Source organism: Heterodontus francisci, chromosome 23, assembly GCF_036365525.1.
Source record: "Heterodontus francisci isolate sHetFra1 chromosome 23, sHetFra1.hap1, whole genome shotgun sequence".
NCBI classification, from domain to species: Eukaryota; Metazoa; Chordata; class Chondrichthyes; order Heterodontiformes; family Heterodontidae; genus Heterodontus; species Heterodontus francisci.
In genome coordinates, this window is record NC_090393.1 from 15,581,435 (window position 1) to 15,609,224 (window position 27,790).

A 27,790-nucleotide genomic window follows, 5' to 3' on the forward strand; every position below is an offset into this window, starting at 1 on the left:
TGGGATTAGGAGAGGAGGAATGAGTGTAACACAACCTCAAAATAAATTCTGACTGTGACCATACATCATAGGCTGGTCTTTCACTCACTCGAGATAGAGTTTAACTGGAGTTCACTTCTGGAGCTTGTGAGTTGTTCTCTCATGACGGATACTCCATCATGTACAATTTATCTGTTCTCTGAAGAGCTGAGCTTGTTCTGTTTCTTGTCACCTCAGCAGAGATGGTGTAGTTGGTGATGTATCTACAAAGTCACACACCAGAAGAGATGCAACTGCCTTACCCAGTGGGATTTTTCCACCCTTCGATTTTGTAATGTTGTCAGTACGTGGAAATCATGAGGGGAGGGGAAGGGAGCAGGGAGAATCATGGCTCAGTACTCTTAACGATGGGCATTGCTCCAGCAGTCACCTACTGACCTGACACTCCCTTGGGTTTGAAACCCTATCCAAAGCGAGTGAGTTTTCACCAAGCTACTCATGGATTTTGGAGCAGGAAACAGAACTACACAAAAAAAATTTTGTAATTTAAACCATACTGTGGATCCCAGCTATGTGGAGGACTGTTATGCTCAGAAGGCGAAGAAAAGGGGTAAAAGTGAACATGAAATATGTGGTGAAAAGGCTGGAACTTTAGTAGGAGAACCTTCATGCAGTGGCTTATCTACGAGTGTGACTTTTGCCTGTTGCTTGTGGTTGGGGTTACTGTTGGCTTGTTAATACTGTGGTGTTTGTACTCACTGTGACCTGCTACTTATTTGCCAACTGGTCGGCTTCTCCCAGTCAAAATCCATTCAGATCACTTTTAGCTATAATCCGAACAGTCACTCTTGACAGAAATGTTAGGAGAGAGATTTTTGATCAAAGGATCGAATCCGAAACCATTTAGACACATATTCTAAACAAAGTGAGCGACCATCACTGGGCATCAGAGGACTGCATAATAAGGCAGGACCAGATTACAAAGGCCAATCCAAGCACTACTTTAAGGTGATAATCAAAGAAGGGAGCACAGTATAAATTGGTGATTGACTAATTTAGGACCAACACTACACACACGATTAACTCTTGGAATAGACTTCCAACAAAAACTTGCATTTATATAGTGCTTTTAACATGGCAGTGTAATCAGCATTGATACTGGGACAGGTGACCAAATGCTTGGTCAAAAAGAAGTAGGTTTTAAGTAGTTTCTTAAAGGAAGAGAGGGAGGTGGAGAATCAGAGTTTTGGGGAGGCAATTCCAGGGTCTAGGACCTAGGCAGTTCTGGGTAAGAGGCAAACACTGTGATCATTGGGTAGTGACTGGAGGGTGGGGGGACAGTGAGTGGGGGGGTGGGGGGAGGTTGAATACTGTAGGATTTTCCAATTGGGTGAGCTGAGATGGGCTGAGTGGTTGTCCTTCTCCTTGAGAGTAGCTTGATGGGTTTGATGAACAATGCCAGCACCCCCTGAAGCTGTTTCAAAGCCTTTCCTGCTGAAGGGATTGAGATGGAAAGTGCCCAACCTTCCTGAATGTAGTAACTGTTGTGCTGTTCGGAAATCATTTAGAAATGTCATAATACAGACCCGCTTAGTTTAGGGGAAACATTTTCGTGGAGAGGTTTCATTCAGATGCAAGTCACCATGTGAGACAATCAATGGCAGATGTGGGCTTCTTAATGTGTCTCAGTGGATAAACACAATACATGGGTCAATCAGACCAGCTTCAAATATCGGCCAGAGTTCCGACTGCCAACAGGTCATTCAGTGGACTGTGCCTCCACCTCCATCACACCACACACTACCCACCCCCTCGCCCCTCTCCCCCCCCCCCCCCCCCCCTCCCCCCCCACCAGCACTGCCGACCTTGCTGGGAAGTCTGTGTGTGGAAGATGGTTGAGAAAGGGGTTGGGGTTGGTATCATTCTTCCATGATTGGTAATCTTCGCTGGCCTGGAGAATTCATGGGAAATAGCCACTTAAGTTGAGGTATGGAAGAGCTCAGATTCTGGAGTAGAAGGCAGAATAGTGGAGGGACAAAACATCACCAGGGAAAAAAATGAGATTCTCCCAACTATGCTCGGTTGGCCAGTAAGGAGCAATTCACTGTTTTGTATTAGTACTGTCATGCTATGCTGTGTGACTTACTTTGAAACCCACAGTCTGGTTTTGTTTCTGAATATACTGTTTACCTTTCAAGTATACCTGAACTATGTGAGCTCTGACTGTTTAAACTATCCTTTCATGTCTTAGATCCCAGCTTTCCTGCCACACTCGATATTTCAGGTAAATACGTGGACACCTATAAGCTGCCATTGTGAGGTCCATGTGTGTGTCTTAGTTAAGTGTGAGACCACATCTAAAAGGAAATGAAGGGTGCTTATTAGTAATTTAACTTGTGATTTTTTTTTTACCAAGTTTTCACAGCAGTTAGTAGTCAAGTTCAAGTAGTTTTTTTAAAATTCCAGTCTTGTGGAGAGCAACCACAGCCACTGTTGATACAGAAACCATGGACTGAATTTTACTAGCCTCTAAGGATATGCTGGGAAACCCGGGGATGGGGGGCATAAAATGGCAAGGGAAGGCTGGAGGTGGCACTACTGAGACTGAAGAGCTGCCCGCCCTCCAGTTGGCCAGCTGCTCTTGAAGGTGAGCTCCCATCCTTTAAAGGCAGTTAATTGCCTCAACGCTGAAAAGTGCGTGGGTTGGGGGGGCCCCCAAACAGCCCAGGTGGGGTTGCCCTTGGCTTTCCAGCACTGCCCCACCGGTGCAATAGCTTGGAGAACGTACTTCCAGAGGCGAAGAATGTGTGGTCTTCTCATTAATGATTAATTAACTCTGTCACAAGCAATGAGTTTCACAGAGAATGTGCAGTTAAATTTCTGAGCATGCGGAGGTGACTGGGTACGGGGGACCAAAGAAGCCATGAACTGATCAGATCTGAATTGGTCTTCCCCCACCACTTGTTAATAACTTTCCTGCTCGATTTTGATGGGAAGGTGGAGTGAAAGGAAAAGTGACTAAATCCCAAGGTGGGGAAGCAATGGATTGTTTCAACTGAGTAGCATGGACATCGGCTGTGGAGGGGGATTCCGCTTGACCTATCCCATCCAACCAATTGATGCGACTTTAACTCGTTATGGCTGGACCATATAAAACACTATCGGGTCCTGTTCCCGTCAGCTAAAACGGCTCACTATTCCATGATCATCCAGGAATGCAAAGATAACCCCCAGCTTCTTTTCGCTACTGCAAATCGTCTTTGTAAACCCCTTTCCCCTGTCATCTCCAACAATAAGTGCGAGGATCTCATGGACTTCTTTGCCACTAAGATTGAGACCATCCGATCAGTTGCCTCTGCTGCATCCCTCCCTTCCACTAGCCCACGTGGCCAAAATTCCTGCAGTGCTCCTTCTTGCCCTAGCCTTGAATTCATCGCTTTCTCTAGTTTCTCTCCTATCTCCCCAGTGCCTTCTCCAAACTCATCTTTGTGTGAGACCAATCTTCTGCTCCCTCCATCCTGTTCCCAACTTCCCCTCCTGCTGTCCATGTTACCCAATTATTGTTAATGGTTCTCTCTCTCCAGGTGTCATCCCTCTCGCCTTTAAATCTGATGTCATCACCACTCTCCTCAAAAAACCAACCCTTGACCCCACCACCCTTGCAAACTACTGTCCATCTCCAACCTCTCCTCTCCAAAGTCCTTGAACTTCTTGTCTCCCAAATCCATTCTCATCTTACCCGGAACTTCACATTTGAGTCCCTCCAATCAGATTTCTGCCCCTGCCACAGTACCAAAACAGCTCTTATCAAAGTCACAAAACTTTCCCTCCTTGTCCTTCTTGACATGTCTACAGCCTTTGATCTGTTGTTTGACCACACCATCCTGCTCCAACGTCTCTCCACTGTTGTCTCAGCTGGGTCCATTCCTATCTATCTAATGGTAGCCAGAGAATCACTTGCAATGGCTTCTCTTCCTGTTCCTTCACTATTACCTCGGGTGTTCCCCAAGGATCCATCCTTGGTCCCTCCAATTTCTCATCTACATGCTGCCCCTCGGGTACGTCATCTCAACGCACAGCATTAGTTTTCACATGTACACTGACGACACCCATCTCTACTTCACCAACACCTCTCTCAACTCCTCTGCAGTTATCTGTCTGCTTATCCAACATCCAATACTGGATGAGCAGAAATTTCCTTCAATTAAATATTGGGAAGACTGAAGCCATTGTTTGCAGGCCCACTCCAAACTCCGTTCCCTAGCTACCGAATCCATTCCTCTCCCTGGCAACAGTCTGAGATTAAGCCAGTCTGTTCACAACTTTGGTATCACATTTGACCTTCAGATGAGCTTCCAATCTCATATTTGTGCTGTCACTAAGACAGCCTACTTCTATTTCTGTAAAATTGCCTGACTTCGCCCTGACTCTGCTCATCTGCTGAAATCCTCATTCATACCTTCATCACCTCTTGACTTGATTATTCCAATGCAGTCCTGGCTGGTCTCTCACATTCTACTCTCCATAAACTTGAGATCATCCAAAACTCTGCTGCCCATGTCTTAACTCGATCATGTTCCATTCCCCTATCACCCCTGCGCTTACTGATCAACATTAGCTCCTGGTCAAGCAATGTCTTGATTTTAAAATTCTCGTCTTTGTTTTCAAGTCCTTCCATGGCCTCTCCCCTCCCTATCTCTGAAATCTCCTCCAGCCCCACAACCTTTTGGGATATCTGCACTCCTCTCATTCTGGCTTCTTGAGCATCACCGATTTTAATCGCTTCACCATGGTGGCAGTGCCTTGCGTCGCCACTGTCCTAAGCTCTGGAATACCCTCCCTAAACCTCTCTGCCTCTCCACCTCTTTTAAGACACTCCTTAAAACCTTTGACCAAGCTTTTCTTGCATCCAGTTTCAGTGCAAAGAATTGTAAATTTGCAAATGTGACCTCTTGTTTCACAATGCTAAAATGCTAACGTGACTCCACTGATATTCACTCCAGGAACAAAGCATTGGCGACTCTTAACCACACAGTTCAGACACACTTCAGGCATCTGTGTCAGGGATTCAGTTAGTCATAAACAGTTTAGAGTTTGGGCTATCAATAAGGTAACAAATTATGGAAGAAACAAGGACCTAGAAATTGGCCTGCAGACATGTTTTTATTTATTTAGAGATACAGCACTGAAACAGGCCCTTCGGCCCACCAAGTCTGTGCCGACCAACAACCACCCATTTATACTAACCCTACAGTAATCTCATATTCCCTACCACCTACCTACACTAGGGGCAATCTACAATGGCCAATTTACCTATCATCTGCAAGTCTTTGGCTGTGGGAGGAAACCGGAGCACCCGGCGAAAACCCACGCGGTCACAGGGAGAACTTGCAAACTCCGCACAGGCAGTACCCAGAATCGAACCTGGGTCCCTGGAGCTGTGAGACTGGGGTGCTAACCACTGCGCCGTGGCACTGTGGGTGTGTGGGGTGTGCTATTCGGGCCCCACCCATGCCTGAATGGTGAGGTCCAAGGCTGTGCGAATTTAGAGCCTCTGGCCTAATTTTCCATGTTGCCAGCAAAGTGTCAAGAACCCACCAGTCAAGAGGGCTCCAAGTTTGGGCCACTACCATTGTCATAGTGGTCTTCCGCCAAGTGTGGTCAGAGATTGGGGCTGGAGGGCCGGAATTGGACTATGGCAAAAGAAGCCAGTGGTCTGTGATCGGCGGGCGGGAGAAGATGCTGGGGCTGGGAGGTGGAGGCAATCGGTGGGGGGAAGGAATGGGGTTGGGGAAAGGTTAAATGTGGGAGAAGCAGGATTGCTTAGATTCAACGAAGTTGCTTACCTTCATTGTTCATTGTTGCAGGCAATCCTTCAGGCTGATTTCCCTGCGTGCACACTGCGATGGTGCTGGCTGCCTCAGAACAAACTAGTCTTGGAGAGGGGACCTCAAACAGGCATTAGGCCCCTTATTTACATATGCAGGAGTCTTAACGCCTGCTTGAGGTGTGGCTTTAAGATGCCTGCAGTTTGTTCTGGCCCAATATGGCGGTTGGTGCATTTCTAGTAGAAAATGAGCACGCGCTTGCTGCCCGCCATTTTGGTTGCGGATCTGTGTGTCTGGGTGAAGAGCTTCGAGCTAAAGGATTTCATTCTGCTGGGACGTGTACAGTTACGTGTCGATAAATCATTCAGATTTGGAAAGACCGGAGTGCTGGGTTAACAAGCTTCCATTAGTTAGGATGCCAATAGACCTGCAACAGTTTCCTTCATTGTCTCTGGGTTTGGCAGGGGACTGTTCTCAATATGTCCATTCCTGGTTGCTATTCAATTGAAGAACATGTATTGGATGTTAGAATTTGGACGTGGCTGAATCGCCTTCTGATGGTTGGGCCTCGGTTTTAACACCCCTCCCATTGCCCGCTGAAATGGTGTGTGGGAGAGATGAGGATCAGGCCATGTCCACATACAGGCTTGAGGTCCATCTGTTTCCTCCCAGTGCCATTTCAACCTTGCCAACTAGCACATCGACCGAGTCTTCTGCCAAAGGCAGGCAGAGCCTACTTTAAATACAAATGTAGCAGCCCCCATGACTTTATTGGCACTGTGACAGTGTCAGGATGGAGAGACCCATCTCTGCACTCTCTAGAGTCCAGCAGCCAAGCTACAGAGACTGGCCAGAGGAGAGCAAGGTCAGTTTTTTTTTTAAATTACATCTCGCAGAACTCTTAGTGGGCCAGGAATAGCAGGAGTGCTTCACCTCACACACACCCCGCCCACAAGGCCTTACGAGGAGCCTCCATGCACCTCCCCAGCCCCAGCTTCCTCCCCTCACCCTGATGGTGGTGGAAGCCCCCTCCGCTTGCCTCCGGACACCTCCAGCCAGTGACTGACTGAGATTATACCCACGGCTCCCTGGTTACGGTCTCCTGCCCCTAAATCCTCATTCCCTTCCACCGTCCAGGTAGCGACTCTGTCCAGGTGTCCATACGAGTCTCTGGTAACATTAACATCAATGAAGCCCTACTTTTAAGATTGGCTGGGCCTCCATGTCCCTGAACTGTCCAGCTGCTCTGCCCACATTTGGGGCTCTCACATGCCATTAACCCCCCCCCCCCACCCCACCCTTGTTAAAATTGGGGCCTTGCTGTGTAGCTCACATACCAAGAATAGCCACTTGGTTGGGGTATGGGGGAAGTAGTGGACGGGGGTGCAGGGGGGACGTTGTTGCCACTGGAACTGAATCCCAGAATGAGTCTGCATTTTCAGCAGAGGAGGAGAGAAAATTGAGGGGCAGAGGGGTGGCATGGAAGAGAAGACTGTCCAAAGTGTACAGGGCAAAAGTCATTGTTCAAATTCTGTTAACCATCTCAAGCAGGCATAACGTTCTGTCTCAGTGGCAACGATGAGTGATTTGAAAGCAGTGAATTGAGCTATCTCAATTCCTAATTAAATGTAACTATTTACATTAGGTGAATTGTTAATAAAAGCCAGCAATATTTGTATTCACTTAAGATGTTGAGTTTAAAGGGCTGTTTACATAATGTCATCAGCCATAGTCACAGATGTTATCGTGTTTCATTGTCTGGAATTAGACACCCAGTTTCCTCCTAGGTGTAACTCAGAGTTGCACGCCATCTGCCCAGTTACTTGCAGGACTCTGCAAACACCATGGCATTGACACAAGAGACAAACACATTATTAATTGTTAATTAAGGCCTTGTGACTGCAGTGTCCGAGCCAGTGAAACGATTCACTGCCACCCAGTGTACAGCCAGGCTCCCCCTGCCCGCTTCAGGAGAGAGTCTCGTCTTGTAAACTGGTTTTCCCCTCTATCAAAGTCTCAGGAGGTTAGAAAAGTGTGGAAGAATAGGCTGTTCACCCCCTCAAACCTGGTTAAGCTCCAGAGGAAGAGTTTGGGGTAAATACTTCCTCATTTCTTACCCGCTGAATCGCAAAATCCAGAATGGTCACCCATCCCCCCCCCCATCTCCTCGACTCAACCTTAGCACGTTGCCCTCCGCAGGCATTTTCAACCCCTTCCCAAGAGGATCGTTACATCCTGCCAAGTGTTTGATGCCCTTAGTCTGTGTCCCATGATCTCCAGTCCTGCTCCCAATTAGACACTCACTCAGTTCCTTTACAGCAAGATGTTTATAGAATCACAGAATCATAGAAAAGTTACAGCACTGAAGGAGACCATTCAGCCCATCGTGTCTGCACCAGCTTGTGTCCAATGCTGCACCTCAAAGTTTGAAAAAGATACAGGTGCACTGATTGGCTTTGAATACTTGGACACTGATATGTAGCCAAATCATGTAAAAAGCTTAAACATAGCCAAATGGACTTGATGTCACCAGGGCCAGGAAGTAGTTTCACTTTAACCGGTGAATTTAACTCACACGGGGGACAAAAAGTGAAAATTGTAAATGAAGAAAAATAGTACAGGGGAGAACACTAAACAAACTAGCAGAATAAAGGGAAACTTTGGGTCTGTGCTGGATCCACTGATCTCAGACAAGGGTGTCTGGCCACTAAAGTTGCTTTAAGGCCCTTGAGCTAAGAGGAATAAATTTGCCAAGCTCTTAGTTAATTGCTGTCCAGTGTTAGCTCCTGCAAAGTGCACGTGTGTGGATGTTGGGTTAAGAAAGAATCAGGCTTTGCCTTTGATGCCCTGGGTCTCTGCCGACCAGCCTGCTAACACACAGGGTAATCTTTCCCCAACCTGGCCGGTAGGAAACGAACAGGATGGGAGCAGCCCATTTTATAACCTGCTCCGATTTTACATGTCAGCCCTGGCTCAGTGGGTGCCCCTCTAAATCAGAAGGTTGTGGGTTCAAGTCCCACTCCAGGAGCTCGAGCACATAGTCTAGGCTGACACTCCAACGTAGTACTGAGGGAGTTACCATCTTTCAGATGAGATGTCAAAACTGAGGCTTTGTCTGCCCTTTTTAGGTAAAAAAAAATCCAGTAGCACTATTGGAATAAAAGTAAGGAGGATCCCCACAGTTTCCTACTCAATATTTCTGCCCTTAACTAACATCTAAAACAGACTATCTGGCCATTTATTTCATTGTAGGAGCGTCCTGTGTGCAAATTGGTTGCCATGTTCTTGCATTACAACAGTCACTACACTTCAAAAGAACTTCATTGGCTATAAAGCAATTTCGGACTAAACATTGTCATGAAAGGCATTCTATAAATGCAAGTTCTTTTTGATTGACTTCAATCATGGAATCATAGCATGGCTGCAGCACAAAAGGAGGCCATTCGGCCCATCATGTCTGTGCCAGTTCTCTGCAAGAGCAGCTCAGCTAGTCCCACTCCTCGACCTTTTCTCTGTATGTCTGCAACTTTTTTCTCTTCAAATAATACGAACTGAAAGCCACGATTGAACCTGCCTCCACCATACTCGTAGGCAGCGCATTCCAGATCCTAACCGCATGCTACGTAAAAACATTTTTCCTCATGTTACTGTTGCTTCTTTTGCCAGTCACCTTAAATCACTGCCCTGTGGTTCTGGAACCTTCTGTCAATGGGAACAATTTCTCCCTATCGACTCTGTCCAGATCCCTCATCAATTTGAACAACTCGATCAAATCTCCTTTTAATCTTTTCTTCTCCAATTTATCTTTTTTCTTCTCCAGGTTTATCATAACTTCCTTGCTTTTGTACTCTACACCCTGAATTCTAAAATCTGGGATCCTGTATGCTTTATTAACTGCTTTCTCAATCTGCCCTGCAATCTTCAATATAACCCCAGCTCTTCTGCTCATGCACCCCGCCCCCCCCTTTAGAATTGTATCCTTTAATTTATGTTACCTCTTTGTTCTTCCTACCAAAATGTATCACTTCATCCTTTTCTGCATTCAATTTGATCTGCCGTGTGTCCGCCCATTCCACCAGCCTGTCGAGGGTTAAATCAGGCATCAGTCCAATCCTGTCAGACTCCTGCTGGGTTTGTTACGTTAAAGTGGCCCTCAAGGTGTCTCAACCTCACCAGAGTGAGGTAATAGAGGCCAGGTCCTGCCTGTGGGTACAGCACTCAGCAGTTAGTCAGTGCCCACAGTACAGCAAGTGAGAAGAAACAAAATGTAATAGATTTTTAAAAATGATATGACCCTTTATCCCCCTCCCACTCGCCTTCCCTGCCCAGTGCAAAATACATCCAAGAAAGGTTTCTTAAATAAGTAAAGTTTAAACACCAAAAAACAAACTGGATATAGAGAAGAGATGAAAAACAAGAACAGTCAGCAGAACTGGCCACACTAGAGTTTTCAACATTGGGGAGACATTGTGAATGAGATTTAGGGTTGAAAATGACAAGACCACTCACAAACCCATTTAAACCAAACGGGCTGTGTTAATTTTTTAAGAGTGAGATGTGTGAAAATAGGTCACACTTTTAAATTGGAATTGAAAACTAGTCTCAGTAATGGTCCCATGAAACTATCATCGATTGTTGTAAGAACCCATCTGGTTCACTAATGCCCTTTAGGGAAGGAAATCTGCTGTCCTGTTCTGACCGACATGTGACTCCAGACCCACAACAATGTGGTTGACTCTTAAATGCCCTCTGAAATGGCCTAGCAAGCCACTCAGTTGTCAGGGGCAATTAGGGATGGGTTAAAAATGCTGGCCTTGCCAGTGACACCCACGACCCATGAAAGAATTTTAAAAACAGAATACATGAGACTCAATGGTTGAGCAAGTAGACATTTGGATGGATGAGATTTGATGGTTGAGAGAGACTCGCTGGTTCTGCCAGTGTGTACCTCAACCACAAGAACATTGCAACACTGTCCTCCTGGCACTATAATGTTTATTGGCTCTTTTTTGCTCTCAGGTATTTGAGTCTGTGGAAGAGGCTGAAGGTGAACAAGTAGAGAAAGAAGTGGAGACTGACAATGATAAACAGGCAGTGCCCATTCCAAATGGCACTGTGCCTAATGGCACATGCTCCCCAGACTCTGGACATCCATCCTCCCGCAATTTCTCTACAACGTCTGGCTACTCAGAGCGCAGCTTCAGCACCGAGGAGGTGATGCAGTGCAGCCAGCACACAATGGCACACAGACGGGGAAGTGCGGTAAATAAAGCAGAGGAAATATTTCCTCCCCAAGAGGAATTGCAGGAAAAAGTACCTCCCTTGGAGTGGTTACCAGAAGTACTTCCTACGGCAGATGGATCCAAAGCACTTCCTGTGGTGGATAGATCAGAACAATCACTCCCTGTAGTGGATGGATCAGAACAAGTAGTTCCCTTGGTGGAAGGATCAGAAGAAGTAGTTCCTTTGGTGAAGGGATCAGAAGAAGTAGTTCCTTTGGTGAAGGGATCAGAAGAAGTAGTTCCTGTGGCGGAGGGATCAGAAGAAGTAGTTCCTTTGGCAGAGGGATCAGAAGAAGTAATTCCTATGGCAGAGGGATCAAAAGAAGTAATTCCTTTGGCGGAGGGATCAGAAGAAGTTGTTCCTATGGCGGAAGGATCAAAAGAAGTAGCTCCTGTGGCGGAGGGATCAAAAGAAGTAATTCCTGTGGCGGAGGGATCAGAAGAAGTAGCTCCTGTGGCGGAGGGATCAAAAGAAGTAATTCCTATGGCGGAGGGATCAGAAGAAGTAGTTCCTATGGCGGAGGGATCAAAAGAAGTAGTTCTTTTGATGGAGGGATCAGAAGAAGTAATTCCTGTGGTGGATGGATTGGATCCTGACTGTGAGGAGTCAAAAGGTGACCTTCCTATGTTTAAAACCAAAGAGAATGTGACTGAGCAAGAGATAGTGGGACAAGAAGAAGCACTCCCTGTTGGGCAGGATATGGAAGGCTTTTGTCAGCAGCTGAGTATGGCTGAGAGCAATGCCCATGCAACTTCTCCAGTCTCTTCCACTGGAGTGACATACGCTGTGAGTACTCTTAGTCAATCAATGCCACATTGTTGTTGCTGTGGGAGAGCCAGTGAGAACTCTTATAATTTTCCTTCTTAAATTCAATCCCAGAAATTAGGTACAAAGTCAATAGATTTGTCTTTTTTAACCCTGAATTTTTTTTAAAAAACCAAAACTTCTTATGGTGAGGGATACTGACAGTGGGGAGAAGAAACATTTTCTATTCCAGGTGGCCAACATCCACATTGAGCATCCAACAGTAATGGGCAGGCAAAGGCCAACAGGTCGGTCAAGCTTGCCCCACACTCGTGATGGCTTGAACATCATGACTAGACGTTTGGATGTTCTACAGTTTTAGGCCAAAACTGGACCAAAACCAAATAAATGCCAACCCTAGGTCCCTAAGACTCTGACAGTTCACCAGAATATTTGTGTGAAACTTGCAGAGAGCTGCCAATACTGCAATGTTCCTAAGCTTCTACTCAGTATCTCCTTTCCCCAGTTGACGGATTAAGGACCTTCCCCATGACCTGAAAGACCGATTGTGGTGATCCGAGGGTCTAGAGCCATGTCTCATCACTGGATGGCGCAGTGCGTTGATATCTTACTGGGTCGTGGTGCCACTTGGCAACATTTCTGCCAGAAGTCAGTCTGGGAGTTGGTCTGGTTGTTTTTTATTTGTTCCTGTTAGTAAACCACAATGCGTGTGTGTTTTCTTTTAACCTTTCAGCAAGAATTGCTGGACCTGTACACGGTCAATCTGCACCGGATAGAAAAGGACGTTCAACGCTGTGACCGCAACTATTGGTACTTCACGCCCACTAACCTGGAAAAACTGCGCAACGTCATGTGCAGGTAGTGTCCATCGTGTTTTTTTTTAACTAAGCCTTCGATACAGTGTCATGTGGAAAGCCAGGCAGTAAGATTACAACCCGTGGCATTGGTGGTTAAAGTTTAAACTGGATTGGTAATGAGGGTTACCAACCCTCCAGGATTGACCTGGAGTTTCCAGGACACCGCATGCGAGAAACCCTGGAGATAAATTATGGCAAGTGAGGGGGGGGGTTATTAAATGTGTTTTTGTTTCATTTATTTTGAATGCTTTTCTTTATTAGTTATAAAAGTATTGGAGAAGGGGGTGGAAGTTTGTGCTTCACTGGGCAAAGGGGTAGTGAAAACTCCAGGAATATGTACAAACAGAGTTGGCAACCCTAAAAATGTGGAGGGTGACCAGAATTATATCAAATATTAAGAGTTTCTTAGTTGTGAAGATAGCTTGAAGAGTCAGGATTGTTTACTTTGGAGAAATACTAGCTTAGAAGGGATAATGAGCAAAGCGAAATTATGAAGGGACTGAATACAAGCCAGTTAGACAGCTTATGTGGAAAGGATGCAGACAGTAGAACTTGAGTTCATACCAATAACTATTTCCTTTTGCAGTTATATCTGGCAGCATTTGGAGATTGGCTATGTGCAGGGAATGTGCGACCTCCTGGCTCCACTGCTTGTTGTCCTAGACGATGGCAAGTTCTTTATTTATGGTTTAATTAAATTTAGTGGCGGTCGACCGGCTAACCGAAATAATGATGTTTGTTTTCAAATCAATATTAATTGCCAGTAATAATTCTAAATTGGATTTCTAAAGTAATCCTGCGAGGATGTTGATGTCTTTCCCAGCTGTTCTGTGAGTCCAGTGTCACTCATTTACATCTGCAGATTAGGCTGCTATCTGGCAGAGAGCGACACAGCTCTGCTCTTAAACCCTTGGCTACAGGAGGAGACTATTCAGCCCCTCGAGCCTGTTCCGCCATTCAATTTGATCACTCCATTTACTCACCTTTGTTCCATCTCCCTGAATACCATTCCCGAACAAAAAAATCTCTATCCATCTCAGTTTTGATAATTTTAATTGACTCGCCACCCTCGCCCCACCCCTAGCTTCAACCCCTTGTGAGAAAGAGGACCAGATTTCCTCTTTGTATGAAAAAGCACATCCTGGCATCACCCCTAATGGATTAGCTCTATTTTTATTAGCTTTATTCTGGATTCCCCCACTAATTGAACTGTATGCTCCTACTGTGAGTATGTTGTAAGACAGGGCCGATTTCATTTTGTTTTTGAGCTCACGCACTGATGTACAAATGTTAATGTTACATAATAAATGTGCTCAAGTATTGGGAATAATTTAGTTGTTGTAATAGTAACTTGATAGAATGGAAAATGTAATGTTGGGCTTTGTTTCTGAACTAAAAGCTCACAGTCCAGTCACAGGGTTGAACGTGGGAGGCAGTACTTTGAGAAGGGGATTTTACTCCCACCCCCATCCGCACAACCCCTGGACCATCTACTGAACATTGCAATCCTTCTGCTTGTTCCCCCTTCACCTTCTTGTCTTGCTGCCTTTGTACAGAGGCCATGGCGTTCAGCTGCTTCACCCAGCTGATGAAAAGAATGAACCAGAACTTTCCGCACGGAGGGGCCATGGATACTCACTTTGCCAACATGCGTTCCCTTATCCAGGTACGCTTCACTCCCTATCATTTTAGCCTTTACCATCCTGTAACACCAGGTGTTCATCCACACTAGTTATATGGAGCAGAAAAGTTATGTTAAGCTTGTATCGAACCTTGATTTGACCACACTTGAAGGACTGTGAAATAGTTCCGTATTATAGGTCTCCGTATTATAAAAAGGATATCGATGCACTGGAGAAGGCTGCCACATGGAGTGGTTGAGGCAAGTAGCATAGATGCACTTAAGGGGAAGTTAAATAAGTGCATGAGAGAGAAAGGAATAGAAGGTTATGCGGATAGGGTGAGATGGAATAGGGTGGGAGGAGTCTCGAGTGGCATAGAACACTTAGGCCGAATGCCTGTTTCTGTACTGTGAATTCTATGTAAAAGTCAGTTAATCTTGGGAGATGAACCTTCCCTGGATCAAAAACTGCTGAGGAATCTTGCTGATAACATCACCTGACTCCATCCCTACCTCAGCTCATCTACTGCTGAAACTATCAGCCATGTCTTTGTTACCACCAGACTTGACAATTCTAACACACTCATGGCTGCACTCCCACATTCTACCCTCCGTAAACTTGACGTCATCCAAAACTCTGCTGCCTGTGTCCTAACTCGCACCAATTCCCGTTTACCCTATGCTCACTGACCTACATTGGCTCCTGGTTCAGCAACATGTTGATTTAAAAATGTTCATCCTTGCTTTCATGCCCTTGCCCCTCGCTATCTCTGTAATCTCCTCCAGCCCCACATCCCTCCAAGATATCTGCGCTCATCTAATTCTGGCCTCTTGAGCATTCCCGATTTTAATCGCTCCACCAATGGCAGCTGCACCTTCGGCTGCCTCAGCCCTAACCTCTGGAATAGCCTCCCTAACCCTCCCTTCCTCAGATTCCACCTTAAGATGCTTCGTAATACCTAACTCTTTGACCAAGCTTTTGGTCATCTCCCCTAATATCTCTTTATGTGGCTTGTTGTCAAATTTTGCTTTCTAATGCTTTTGGGATATTATATAGCACCTTTAACATAATAAGCAATGGTTCTTAATCTGGCTTTCTGGAATGTTGTGATATACACTGTGGGTGCTGTTTTGCAGTGTAGCTCAGAAATAGCACTCAGTTCTGAGTCAGAAGTTGATGCATTCAAGCCCCAGGCCAGGACTTCAGGACATGATCTGGGGTGACTCCATACGACCATACAAATTAGGAGCAGAGGACGGAAAGGGCTATCACCAGGGGGCATAATTTTAAGGTGATTGGAGGAAGGTTTAGGGGAGATGTCAGAGGTAGGTTCTTTACACAGAGAGTGGTGGGTGCGTGGAATGCACTGCCAGCGGTGGTTGTAGAAGCAGATACATTAGGGACATTTAAGTGACTCTTGGATAGGTACATGGATGATAGTAGACTGAAGGGTATGCAGGTAGTTTGATCTTATAGTAGGTTAAAGGGTCGGCACAACATTGTGGGCCGAAGGGCCTGTACTGTGCTGTTATGTTCTATGTTCTAAGTAGGCCATTCAGCCTGTTGAGCCTGCTCTGCCATTTAATAAGATCGTGGCTGATCTGTTTCTGACTCAAATTCCACACTCCCATCTACCCCCAATAATCTAAGATTCTTGTTAGGCAAGGGAATCAATCTACCTCCGCCTTAAAAATATTCAATGACCCCCGCCTCTACCACCTTCTGAGGCAGAGAATTCCAAAATCGCACAACCCTCTGAGAGAAAAAATTTCTCCTCGTCTCTGACCTAAAAGGGCGACCCCTAATTTTAAAACCATGCCCCCTAGTTCTGGACTCACCCACAAGAGGAAACATCCTCTGCACATTCACCCTGTCAAAACTGTTCAGGCTAAGTCTGACTTCAACTAAGTCTCCCCTCATTCTTCTAAACTCCAGTGAAAACAAGCCCAGTCTGTCCAACCTTTCCTCAGACAACCCACTCATTCCAGGTATCTTTATTGCAATAGTGAGACAGTGCCGCCTTATCTTGGGTGCCATACTTCAGAAGGGATGTTAAATCGAGGCTTATAGTTACTATTTATTATCCCAGTGTTCTGGAGAATATTCATTTCTCAAGCAACACCGCACAAAAACAAATTGATTGTGGAACATTTTGCTGTTTATGGGATCTTACTGTGCACAAGTCATATTTGCCTATATAATAGTGACCACTGAATTTTTCTCTCTTGAGAAATCTCTCGGGCAAATTGTGACTTTATTTGATGGAGAGTCATAAAGCTCAGGGGAAATAGACTTGCCTTGCTTCTGGCAATTTTGTGATGTTTTTAACCGAGTATCTCACATACCTCTCATAAAGAAGATGGAACCTATGGGTGTACATGACCATAGCTGTGATATATGCTTCAGCTCCCAAGATCCATGTGAGAGCAGATGAGAGAGTCACTGAAACTTCTGTCTCTCATAAGAGGATTAAGGTTGGCTATTGTCACCCATCCTATTTGATGTCATCATTTATGATGTGTTGCTTTGGATATTTCTGGAAGTATGGCATTGTGCTGTTGGTAGACGCACTTTGACTACTACATTCTATTCATCAGTAGGATATGGTGGTGAGTGCCCCAAGGCACAGTTACCACTTTGTGAGGTTCAAGAGGGCGTGTTAAGGCTCCTGGACAATATGAGGTATATGTGTCCCAGTTGGTCATATCAGTATCTGGGGGCCACAGTGGATGACTTTTAACCTGGATATGCTCACCTAAACATGATCCTTCAGGAGCGTGCTGAAAAGGGTGAAGGGCACTTAAGTCTTTCTCACCACTAACAAAGTCCCCGTGTGGCATACAAGACATGTGTCCAGTTCTCCTGTGTTGCAGCGCCTTTCTTTACCTCAAGGGCGAGATCCAGGACTGAGCTGTCAGGTGGGTTAGCGGCAAAAGGGGAAATGGTTTTGGGCAGGGATTCTCTTTCCTATTCCAATCTGTCTCTGGGCACCGTAAAGAGAGAAACAGCCTCACTGTCAGAACGTCTCTTTGTAAAGATGCTAGAGGGGAGGACTGAATTAAGTAGTTGGTGGAGAGCAAGCCTGGTACAAGGCATTGAGCCTGGTTATCTAGCATGTGGCAAGTTGTCCTTTGTAGCTCCATCCACCAAACTGAAGGTGAGTGTCATGCAGCTGACATGGAATCTATAAGCCTTGAGTTAAAAGCTCTTCTAAGGCATTATCTGAAGACTGGGTCTTTGAATTTTATCCAGGGTTTAATGGCTGCCATGCTTCAATTGTGAAGAGGCAAGCAGTATTTTAACCCCTTGTGAGCTGATTATATGTTGATTGCTTTTAAGAATTACACCCTCTGTTTTAGCCTGCACACACTGGTCCGACAGCAGGGCATTTCCTTACTTTCAAAAGAGTTGGGTGAAAGGGGGCAGAGTTTGGATTGGGGGAGGATTTGGACTGAGGAAGATTCAACGATTTTGTGTTGCCAGCAAAGAATGAGTTGGAGAAGCAGAGACTGGGATCAGAGTCTTTACTTTAACAAAGTGAGGTGCTGCAGAAGGAACTTTGGTGTTCTTGGAGCTTAGGAGGAATGAAGAAAATCTCCATAGCAGTACTGGTGAAAACAGAGAGAGCAACCTGCAAGTTTGCGACAGAGAGTGAGAGGTTGGAGGCCAAAGGGGTGAGGGGAATCGCCAGTCAGCGGGCGAACTGGTTCTTGCAAAAAAGCTGACACCTCTTAATGTGATATGTGTATGTGTCTCTGTTCCAGATCCTGGATTCAGAATTGTTTGAGTTAATGCACCAGAATGGCGACTATACCCACTTCTACTTCTGCTATCGCTGGTTTCTGCTGGACTTCAAGCGAGGTAACTGGTTGTACGGGGCTTTACTTCTTCCCATCTTATTCCCCCTAATTTTTCCTGCCACATACCTTTTCAGGCCTTTTGGTACCTTGATTCACTATCTAGTACAAGTTGGAGATGGTCTGTGCCTCAGAACATTAGCTATCAATGCCACTTCATAGTAGAGCACCAGGAGACACTGTGGCAAGCAGAATAATGAACTCCTTGTCCAAAGACAGAATATCTGTTTACGCAGCATTCAGTCAACAACAACAGTTTGTATTTAAATAATGCCTTTAACGTAATAAAATGTCCCAAGGTGCTTCCAAGGAACATTATAAAGCAAAACTTGACACCGCGCCATGAAAGGATAGATATTAGGACAGATCTCCAAAACCTTGGTCAAAGAGGTAGGTTTTAAGGAGTGTTTTAAAGGAGGAAAGAGGGGTGGAGAAGCGGAGAGGTGCGGGAGGGTATTCCATAGTTTGGGGTTTAGGCAACTAAAGGTGCAGCCACCAAAAAGCAAGACCATAGAGAGATTTGAAAACAGGGATGAGAATTTTTAAATTGAGACATTGCTTAACTGGGAGCCAATGTAGCTCAGCAAGCACAGGGCAAACGGAACTAGGTGCGAGTTACGACACAGGCATCAGAGATTTGGATGACATGAAGTTTACGGAGGGTGGAATATGGAAGGCCGGCCAGGAGTGCATTGGAATAGTCAAGTCTGGTGGTAACACAGGCCTGGATGAGGGTTTCAGCAGCGGATGAGCTAAGGCTGGCCAGTGTCAGGCGATGTTATGGAGATGGAACTAGGCAGACATAGTGATGGCACGGATATGTGGCTGATCACCATCAACCACAAAGAGCCAAAGTGGGATGGATTTGAGGGTGAACATAAACCAGTGATTGGATGACACACCTGCCTAAATCCATTGCATAATAAATAGATTTCTAACTGGTTCTTCCTGGCCTACCCAAGATGTCCCTTTCTGCTGCGTGGGTAGAGATTTTGTTTTGGAGTTTGGCAGACTGCGGGTTCTTCCAAAGCCACAGAGATATCCAATCAGCCAGCAGGGTTACAACGTGAACGCGTGACGGTCGTGTCCTTGACCCATATATCCTGGCCACTGCCATGCCCCCATCCCCCCACCCCAAACCCATTCTACATTGAATTGAACGTCCACAAGAATATTCTAGAGTCAGCTCTGCCTCTTGTTAAAACTTCACTGAGTGAATACATGTGTCCAATGCAGTGCAACATAACCTTAAACTATCAGTATAAAACACACAATGACAAAACAGCTGGGAATGAGTGCATGCATGTGTGCACGTGTATTTGTGTCCACTGCAAGTAACATTCACGCCACACAAGTGCCAGGCAATGACCATCTCAAACATGAGACGATTTAACCATCTCCCCTTGACATTCAGTGGCATTACCATCACTGAATCCCCCACTATCAATATACTGGGAGTTACCATTGACCAGAAACTGAACTGCACCAGCCACACAAATACTGTGGCTACAAGAACAGGTCAGAGGCTGGGAATTCTGTGGTAACTCCCCAAAGTCTGTCCACCATCTACAAGGCACAAGTCAGGAGTGTGATGGAATACTCTCCACTTGTCTGGATGGGTGCAGCTCCAACAACACTCAAGAAGCTCAACACCATCCAGGACAAAGCGGCCTGCTTGATTGGCACCCCATCCAGCACCTTCAACTCCCTTCACCATTGACGCATAGTGGCAGCAGTGTGTACCATCTACAAGATGCATGGGAACACGAACATCTGCATGTTCCCCTCCAAGCCACACACCATCCTGACTTGGAACTATGTCGCCGTTCCTTCACTGTCACTGGATCTCCTTTTTTAACAACACTGATGGTGTACCTACACCCTAAGGACTGCAGCAGTTCAAGAAGGCAGCTCACCACCACCTTCTCAAGGGAAGTTAGGGATGGGCAATAAATGATGGCCTAGCCAGCGATGCCCACATCCCAGATTGATACAGTGGCATCAATAATTTTAATGATCAAATACAGTTTACACACTGTAACAAGGCAGTAAATACAAAAGCTGGATTTTATCCCCAATTCTTTGGTGAACAGGTGATTATCTGTTGAAACTGTCTGCTCCTTTGCTCTAGCCCTGTTCTGCCCTTCCCTCTTATGGCAGTTCTTTACAATGCCATGTGGCAGCCATATAACCAGGACATGGTCCACCCTCATCCAATCAATGACACTGGCCCATTTAACCCATATATAAACATGCTTCTATTTTAAATCCCCCCTAGCTCTTTTCAACAGTTTTCCAGCAGACCCAACTTACAATGAACTGCAGTTAGGCTGGTTTAGGAGTAATCTGATGAAAGGTCACAGACCTGAAACGTTAATTCTGTTTCTCGCTCCACAAATGCTGCTGAGTATTTCCAACACTTGCTGTTTTTATTGTAGTTTAGGATTACACTGTTTAGCCTCAAGTGTGAAGAATGCCTACATTGGTGAAGTGTTGGGAGGACAGCCTCTGCTCCTGGAACTAAGCCGCAGCATTTTCAGTAGCTTGAGGAGATATGGGGCAAAAAAGCACAATTACCCCTTTTTCTCCTCTCTTCCCCTTTTCCTCCTCTCTTCTCATCGTACTTTTTTTCCTTTGGGGTTTCTGTAGCCTGTGTCCTCTTTTCCCTCTGCAGAGTTGGTCTATGGTGACGTGTTTTCAGTCTGGGAGACCGTTTGGGCAGCAAAGTACACCTCATCCGCTCACTTCGTGCTCTTCATTGCACTGTCACTGGTGGAGCTTTATCGAGACATCATTCTGGAAAATAACATGGACTTCACTGACATCATCAAGTTCTTTAACGGTGAGTGAGAGAAGGTGTGGCTAGAGAGCTCTAGTTGTTTGGGAACACCTGGAGTTGGCCCCTCATGGCTGTTGATGTGAGCAGAAGACGCTGCCTATAATCTCCACCACTGAAGGAGGAATAAATGAGTGCCAACATACCCAACCCCCACCCTGTCTAACCCAATTAAAGAATGGAGAGAGTAAGGTCATAGGAACAGGCGAAGGCCATTCAGCCCCTCAAGTCTGTTCTATCATGTTATATCATGGCTGATCTGTATCTTTCCTCCATTTATCCCCTTATTCCTCCATTACCTCTATCCCTTACTATTCTTACCCAACTTTGTCTAAATCCCTGCTGATTTGCATGCCTGGGAGGAAGGCTGGTGAAAGATCTGTATCATTAGAGGGGTGATTTCATCTCCTTTATCTAGGCGGGATTCATACTCGGGTTCCTGAAATGAAAAGATCTCGGTATAACTCACTGAAACATCCAGTGCCTCCCTTCCCCCTGCCTCTTACACCCCAAGGCAGAGAGAAGGTGTCAGTCTCCTCTACTGGTTCCCTGTCCTGAAGTGGAAGGTTAACCCCATGAGACCCCTTTCCTTGACTTCTGAACCCTGCTAACTACCCACTTCCTAATTTGCCTTCTAGAAATGGCTGAGCATCACGACGCAAAGCAGGTGCTGAAGCTGGCACGGGACCTCGTTTACAAAGTGCAGACACTGATCGAAAATAAATGAGGAGGAGAAGGAAGATGAGGGCACCCAGACAGCACATCAGCAGAGTATTGTGGGTGAAGCCTAGGGCACTCTGGCTGTCCAATCTATACATTGTTATTTATAGTATTACATTTGTGCTGGGGCCACTGGTTTAGCCACTGTGTCTTCTGTTGCAGTGAGCGATGTTGAAGAGTGTTGTTCTCCTTTCTCGCAAGGCTGCAGCTTAAAAACTCTTGGGTTCCTCCATAATTGCTGCATCTGCAGAAGCTCACAGCTGCTGATTCTATGGGCCTTTTCTATGTATGGTCTCTTTTTGTTTTATTAATGTATGTTCAGTATGTCAAAGCCTACAAGGTACCAGGGGACATCCATTTAAAACTGAGGCATTCAGATTGTAAGAAGCAACGTCAGGGCAGATCTTTTTCACCCAAGGTAGGCCATCTAAGCAGACAGTATAAATGGGAAATACCTCAGGGGATTTGGGCTACTGGTGAGAAGGGAGGTAGACAGTGTTGAGATCTACCAAACATGGGCTGAGCTTGTTGGCTGAATGACCCTTTCCTGTTCCCTGTGTAAGTTAGCATTAACTCACCTTTATCTCCCCATCATCTTTTTAGGGATTATTTTTCATCAAATGACAAGTTTCTTCAATGGCAGCCGGCATAGGGTTCAATTCCTGCCATCCCAGCTTGGTCAGTGTGTAGCAATCAGCTGCAAAACTCAGTGGCCACCACTTGGGGCTGCAGTTGGCATGACACAGAAGTTCCAAAGCAATGGAAGTACAAGTATTGGGACCAGTTCTCATGCGCCAGTCTTCTGCCTGTTGTGCACTGTTGAAATTGCTGCCCCCGGTCCTGTTTCTTACAGGGGGCCTTCATTCCAGCTTTTACCATCTGCCCCTATTCTTTTGAGCTGTGCAGCCGTCCACTTCTGTAGGATATTGTTAGGACCGAGGTGGGAGGAGTGCACTGTCTTTCTCTCGTTCCACTTCTCCGCAGGTCACAATATATATTTAAATGTCTACCCAGTTACCAATATGGCCAATTCTTTACTGTATTTTTATTTCAGAATAATATTCACCAACCACGTTTCTTTAATAAACAACAAAATTATTAATTTATTATAAAACAAGACTTATTCAGTAAAGGTGCAAAGCATTAACACACAGATTGAAATATGAAAATTCCCTTTTAAATTAGCCCAACACACATGCACATACACATACCGTTAAAGAAAAAATAAAGTTTTTCTCTGCGGAGCTTTACAAAAAAAAGACAAAAAAAATATTTTTGCCAAATACTTGTTATTTCTTGAAGGAAGAGAATAAGATATTTATTTATTTATATTTAGAGATACAGCACTGAAACAGGCCCTTCGGCCCACCGAGTCTGTGCTGACCAACAACCACACGTTTATACTAACCCGACAGTAATCCCATATTCTCTACCACCTACCTATGCTAGGGGCAATTTACAATGGCCAATTTACCTATCACCCGTAAGTCTTTGGCTGTGGGAGGAAACTGGAGCACCCGGCGAAAACCCACGTGGTCACAGGGAGAACTTGCAAACTCCGCACAGGCAGTACCCAGAATTGAACCCGGGTCCCTGGAGCTGTGAGGCTGCGGTGCTAACCACTGTATCACCCCAGATAATGGAATGATATCAGTTATCCCTTTATTCTGGTGTCCAAACACGCGTAGACGGCTGTCACAAGGATCTTGTTGGAGCAGTTCTCTTCAGGCGACATCGAGGCTTAGTCTGGCAGGCTTTCCTGGAGAAATGCTGCATCAGGGGTTTCAGCTATCACATGCTGGATTCTCAGGGATTCTCAGAGAGGTGGCGAAAGGATGAACTGATGTCTTCTCTCTCAGCAGGCTGACCCCCAACTGACGCAAAACAATATCCAAAATGAAACCAATTCTTGACCACCATAAATCTTGACACGTCACTTCTCTATAAATAACTCCCCCTCGTCACCAATGCTCTTGCTGTTTACTTAGCTGAAGACGTGTGACTTCCAGTAAGTGTGTTTCTAAACCAAGTCACAAAGTCCTTCAAGAGACCTTTAAAAAAATCAAAGTCCAGCATCTATATAATCTCTTCAGTTCTCCAAAGGAATCCATTTCCACAATTTTAAAACGAGTCTTCATAAAATATTAAAAAATGGAAGTACTTTCATAACATTATCTTGCTCAATCCTGCAATCAGACTCGGTTCTTATACAGGGTCCCTTAATTTGAGTTTGATTTGGATTACAGTTTAAACGGGGGCTCAGTGGGTAGCACTCTCGCCTCTGAGTCTGAAGGTTGTGCATTCCATTCCAGTGATTTAAGCACATAATCCAGGCTGACACTGCAGTGCAGTACTGAGGGAGTGCTGCACTGTCGGAGGTGCTGGCTTTCAGATGAGGCGTTAAGCTGAGGCTCCGTCTGTTCTGTCAGGTGGATGTAAAAGATCTCACGCATTGGGCTGAATTTTATAAGCCCAAAAATGGCGGCCCGCCGCGATTCCATGCGTGGCGGCTCATTTAAATAAACAGGGTGGGCACCCCACCCCCCTGTCCCCGAGGGCGCTGACGCCATTTTTGTAGGGCAATCAGCCCTACCAGGAAATTTAAATATTTAAAGGGAAATGGTATTAAAATAAATAAATACATCTCTTTTGCCCCTCTCCCTCTTCCCCAATAGCAATTAAATTAATTATTTTCCCTTTTCCCCCCTCCCCCCACAAACTGCACAAACTTTCAACTCCAAACCTTCCCACCATTCCCGACACCCATGACATCAATTTGACCCCGTTCCCAACCCCCGCACTGATAAATTTAACTCCCCCCTCCTTACCCCCCCCCCCCAGGCCTTGCCAGAGTCGAGTTCCATGGTCAGCCTCATCCAGGGCCAACTTCAGGCCACCCCACCTCGGATCCCGACGTTGAGGGCTCCTCAAAATCCAGCCCATCATTTTGAAGAAGAGCAGGAGAGTTCTCCTGTATTTATCCCCCAACCAACATCAAAAAAACAACTCACTTATCTTTATTGCTGATCGTGGGATCTTGCTGTTGTCAATTTGACTGCTGCGTTTCCTACAACAGTGACTACACTTCAAAAGTACATCATTGGCCATAAAGTGCTTTGGGATATCCTGAGGTGGTGAAAGGCAGTATGTAAATGCAAGTTCTTTTCTTTTAACTTCTATTCATGTACAGTGTGATTCTGCTGATTGTTCTGCACTCCTCTCCAATTGTGGCTACGTTGAGAGTCTCCGTCACCTTCAGTCCCAGGCAGGCATTTAAAGACAGCCTCTTCTGCTTATTTCTTGCAGCCAGTGCCAGACAGATATATGGAATGGGCTTTCAGCAGACGCAGTGGCTACTGTTCCAATTAAACCCCTTCAGGAAAAGAATCAAACATATTGGGAACTGCATCGACAGTTATGAGCCAAGATGGAATAATTCACAGTAGTTGCCAGGGGAAAGGTTGGGGGATGGGAGATACTGTCCTCGGCAATTGGCTAGCAGTCATTGAAATAAAATCCACAGGCAGAGTAAGGTTAGATGACTGATTGCCCTCTGTAACACACTGCCGAGTTCCTGGGGTCAGTATGGAGTCACTGCAGTCCTTGAGAAGGAAATTTGACATTGACAGTTAGAGGGGGTAGCTTTCAAAAGGGAACTAGTTGCATACTTCATGCCTAATCACAAGAAAGTATCATTTCAGATTCAGCTCCGCAGACAGCATTCCAATGTAAAGTACTTCTTCAGAGTCTGGAATTTGATTAATTCTGGATTGAAGGTTACAGGAGCCCTGAAGCAAATAATCTACGTGTAGACATCTCTGATTTTTCCATATATTTGTGACATTAACTGTCTTGTACGGACAGAGTCTCAGAAGCAGTTGATATTTCTGTGAAATGGCAGCAGATCCACTGTCAGTGCAAAATTAGTCACAAGAATCAGTGGCTGGAATAATTTACTATAAGTCTGTAAATCAACCAAATTATCCGTTTCTTGGAAATTGAGTCAGTCTGTTATTGACCACTGTATTTCTCTGCTATTTACTAACCATGGGTCACCATCGAGTGAAGAACTTAGCCATTGAGGGGCAAGGATCAATCCCAGTCCTCTGTTTAGTTAATTGATCCTGTACGATTATACAAAACGGACGAGAAGAGGTATCAAGCCTGCCCCATGATTTGATTTTTGATTTAGAGATACAGCACTGAAACAGGCCCTTCGGCCCACCGAGTCTGTGCCGACCATTAACCACCCATTTATACTAATCCTACACTAATCCCATATTCCTACCACATCCTCACCTGTCCCTATATTCCCCTTACCACCTACCTATACTAGGGGCAATTTATAATGGCCAATTTACCTATCAACCTGCAAGTCTTTTGGCTGTGGGAGGAAACCGGAGCACCCGGAGGAAACCCACGCAGACACAGGGAGAACTTGCAAACTCCACACAGGCAGTACCCAGAATTGAACCTGGCTCGCTGGAGCTGTGAGGCTGCGGTGCTAACCACTGTGCCAACAGTGCCACTGCATCTATTGTTTACCCACCACCACCCTCCCCTCTGCCACCTCCTGGGAGAGCCAATAAAATCTCTGGCAGAACTCTTCGAATTTGACAATTCCCTAAAGCAATCAAGCAGGCTGCAGGATATCTTGGTTCACCATGGTCACAACTCACTAGCAACTTGTCCCCTCTAACGGGCAATGTGAACATACTTTCAAAGGACTGTACTGACTCCATACTCACCCCATGTCTTGGCCTCGTGTCCCAGACACCTAATCTGACTGAGTTTATAAAAGCAGAATACTGCGGATGCTGAAAATCTGAAATAAAAACTGAAAGTGCTGTAAATACTCAGCTGGTCAGGCAGCACGTGTGGAGAGGGAAACAAGAGTTAACGTTTCAGGTCAATGGCCTTTCATCAGAGTTGACAAAACCTGAAATGGTAACCCTGTTTCACCCTCTCCACAGATGCTGCCAGACTCTGATTTTATTGGTATAAACTGTAGTCCTACTGTCTGAATCTTTTTCACAAAATATGTCTAACTGGATTGCATTCAGTCCCTTCATAATTTTAGAAGCTTCAGTCATTATCCCTTCTAAGCCACTGTTTCTCCAAAGTAAATAACTTGACTCTTGGAGCTATAAGAACATGAGAAATGTGAGCAGGAGTAGGCCATATAGACCCTCAAGCTTGCTCCACCATTCAAAAGATCATGGCTGATCTGATCTTGGCCTCAACTCCACTTTCCTGCCTGTTCCCCATAACCCTTCACTCCTCTGTAGTTCAAAAATCTGTCTACCTCAGCCCTGAATACATTCAATGACCCAACAACCTCCACTGCTGTCTGGGGAAGAGAATTCCAAAGATTCACGACCCTCTGAAAGGCTCCCTCTCTCCAGCCTTCTTAAACTTAAAATAGACTGAGCAGCTGGGCCACTATTGTCAGGGTGGTGTCAGTCTCTGACAATAGGCATAAATAGGCCCTTAACAAGGTGAATTGGCTACCCACCACTTGCTGGTGGGTAGCCCTGCCACCTCCCCCATCCGCCCTCTAGGACATGGCCTGGGACGTGATAGAGGCGGGGAACTGGCACACCGGCCGGCAGCATGAAATTCTGTACCCGTCCCTATCGGGGCCAAAAAATTCCACTCACAGATTCCCAATACGGAGCCTACTGGACTCCAATCAGATCCACTCCCACTAATAGTGACTGTCAGCTTATGTAATTCCAACCAACTGCCTATCAAGTATCATATCCCATGAGGCCTATTTTTTTCATCCATACAATACTCTATCAAACTTTGTTGAAAGTCAAATAGTGGGGTGGAAATATGTGTGTTACAGATAGCCTTTGCAACCCTGGCTTAGTGAGGTGAAGCCGGAAAGTATCAGCCCATGTTTGTATTCCTGCTTGCTATCCTGGAAGCCTCCCTTCCAAGTGCCAATGTGGATTTTTGGTGAGGACAGGATGGTGCCTGGTAACAAGTGAATAGTCTGGTGAAGTTAACACGTGAATAATGGCCACTGAGCAGAGGT

The 27,790-nt window shown here is 45.6% G+C and overlaps 1 protein-coding gene across 1 annotated transcript in view; it reads left to right on the forward strand.

The window, feature by feature from the left end:
• sgsm1a (small G protein signaling modulator 1a) overlaps positions 1–22,381 on the forward strand; it is a 155,185-nt gene extending 132,804 nt beyond the window's left edge. Inside the window, exons 13-19 of the mRNA XM_068055479.1 lie at positions 10,827–11,876; positions 12,589–12,713; positions 13,299–13,381; positions 14,269–14,378; positions 18,099–18,195; positions 20,866–21,033; positions 21,666–22,381. Coding sequence (XP_067911580.1) covers positions 10,827–11,876; positions 12,589–12,713; positions 13,299–13,381; positions 14,269–14,378; positions 18,099–18,195; positions 20,866–21,033; positions 21,666–21,754 — 1,722 coding nt within the window. The 3' untranslated portion in view covers positions 21,755–22,381. The remainder of the gene's footprint in view (positions 1–10,826; positions 11,877–12,588; positions 12,714–13,298; positions 13,382–14,268; positions 14,379–18,098; positions 18,196–20,865; positions 21,034–21,665) is intronic.
• Positions 22,382–27,790: the final 5,409 nt, after the last annotated feature.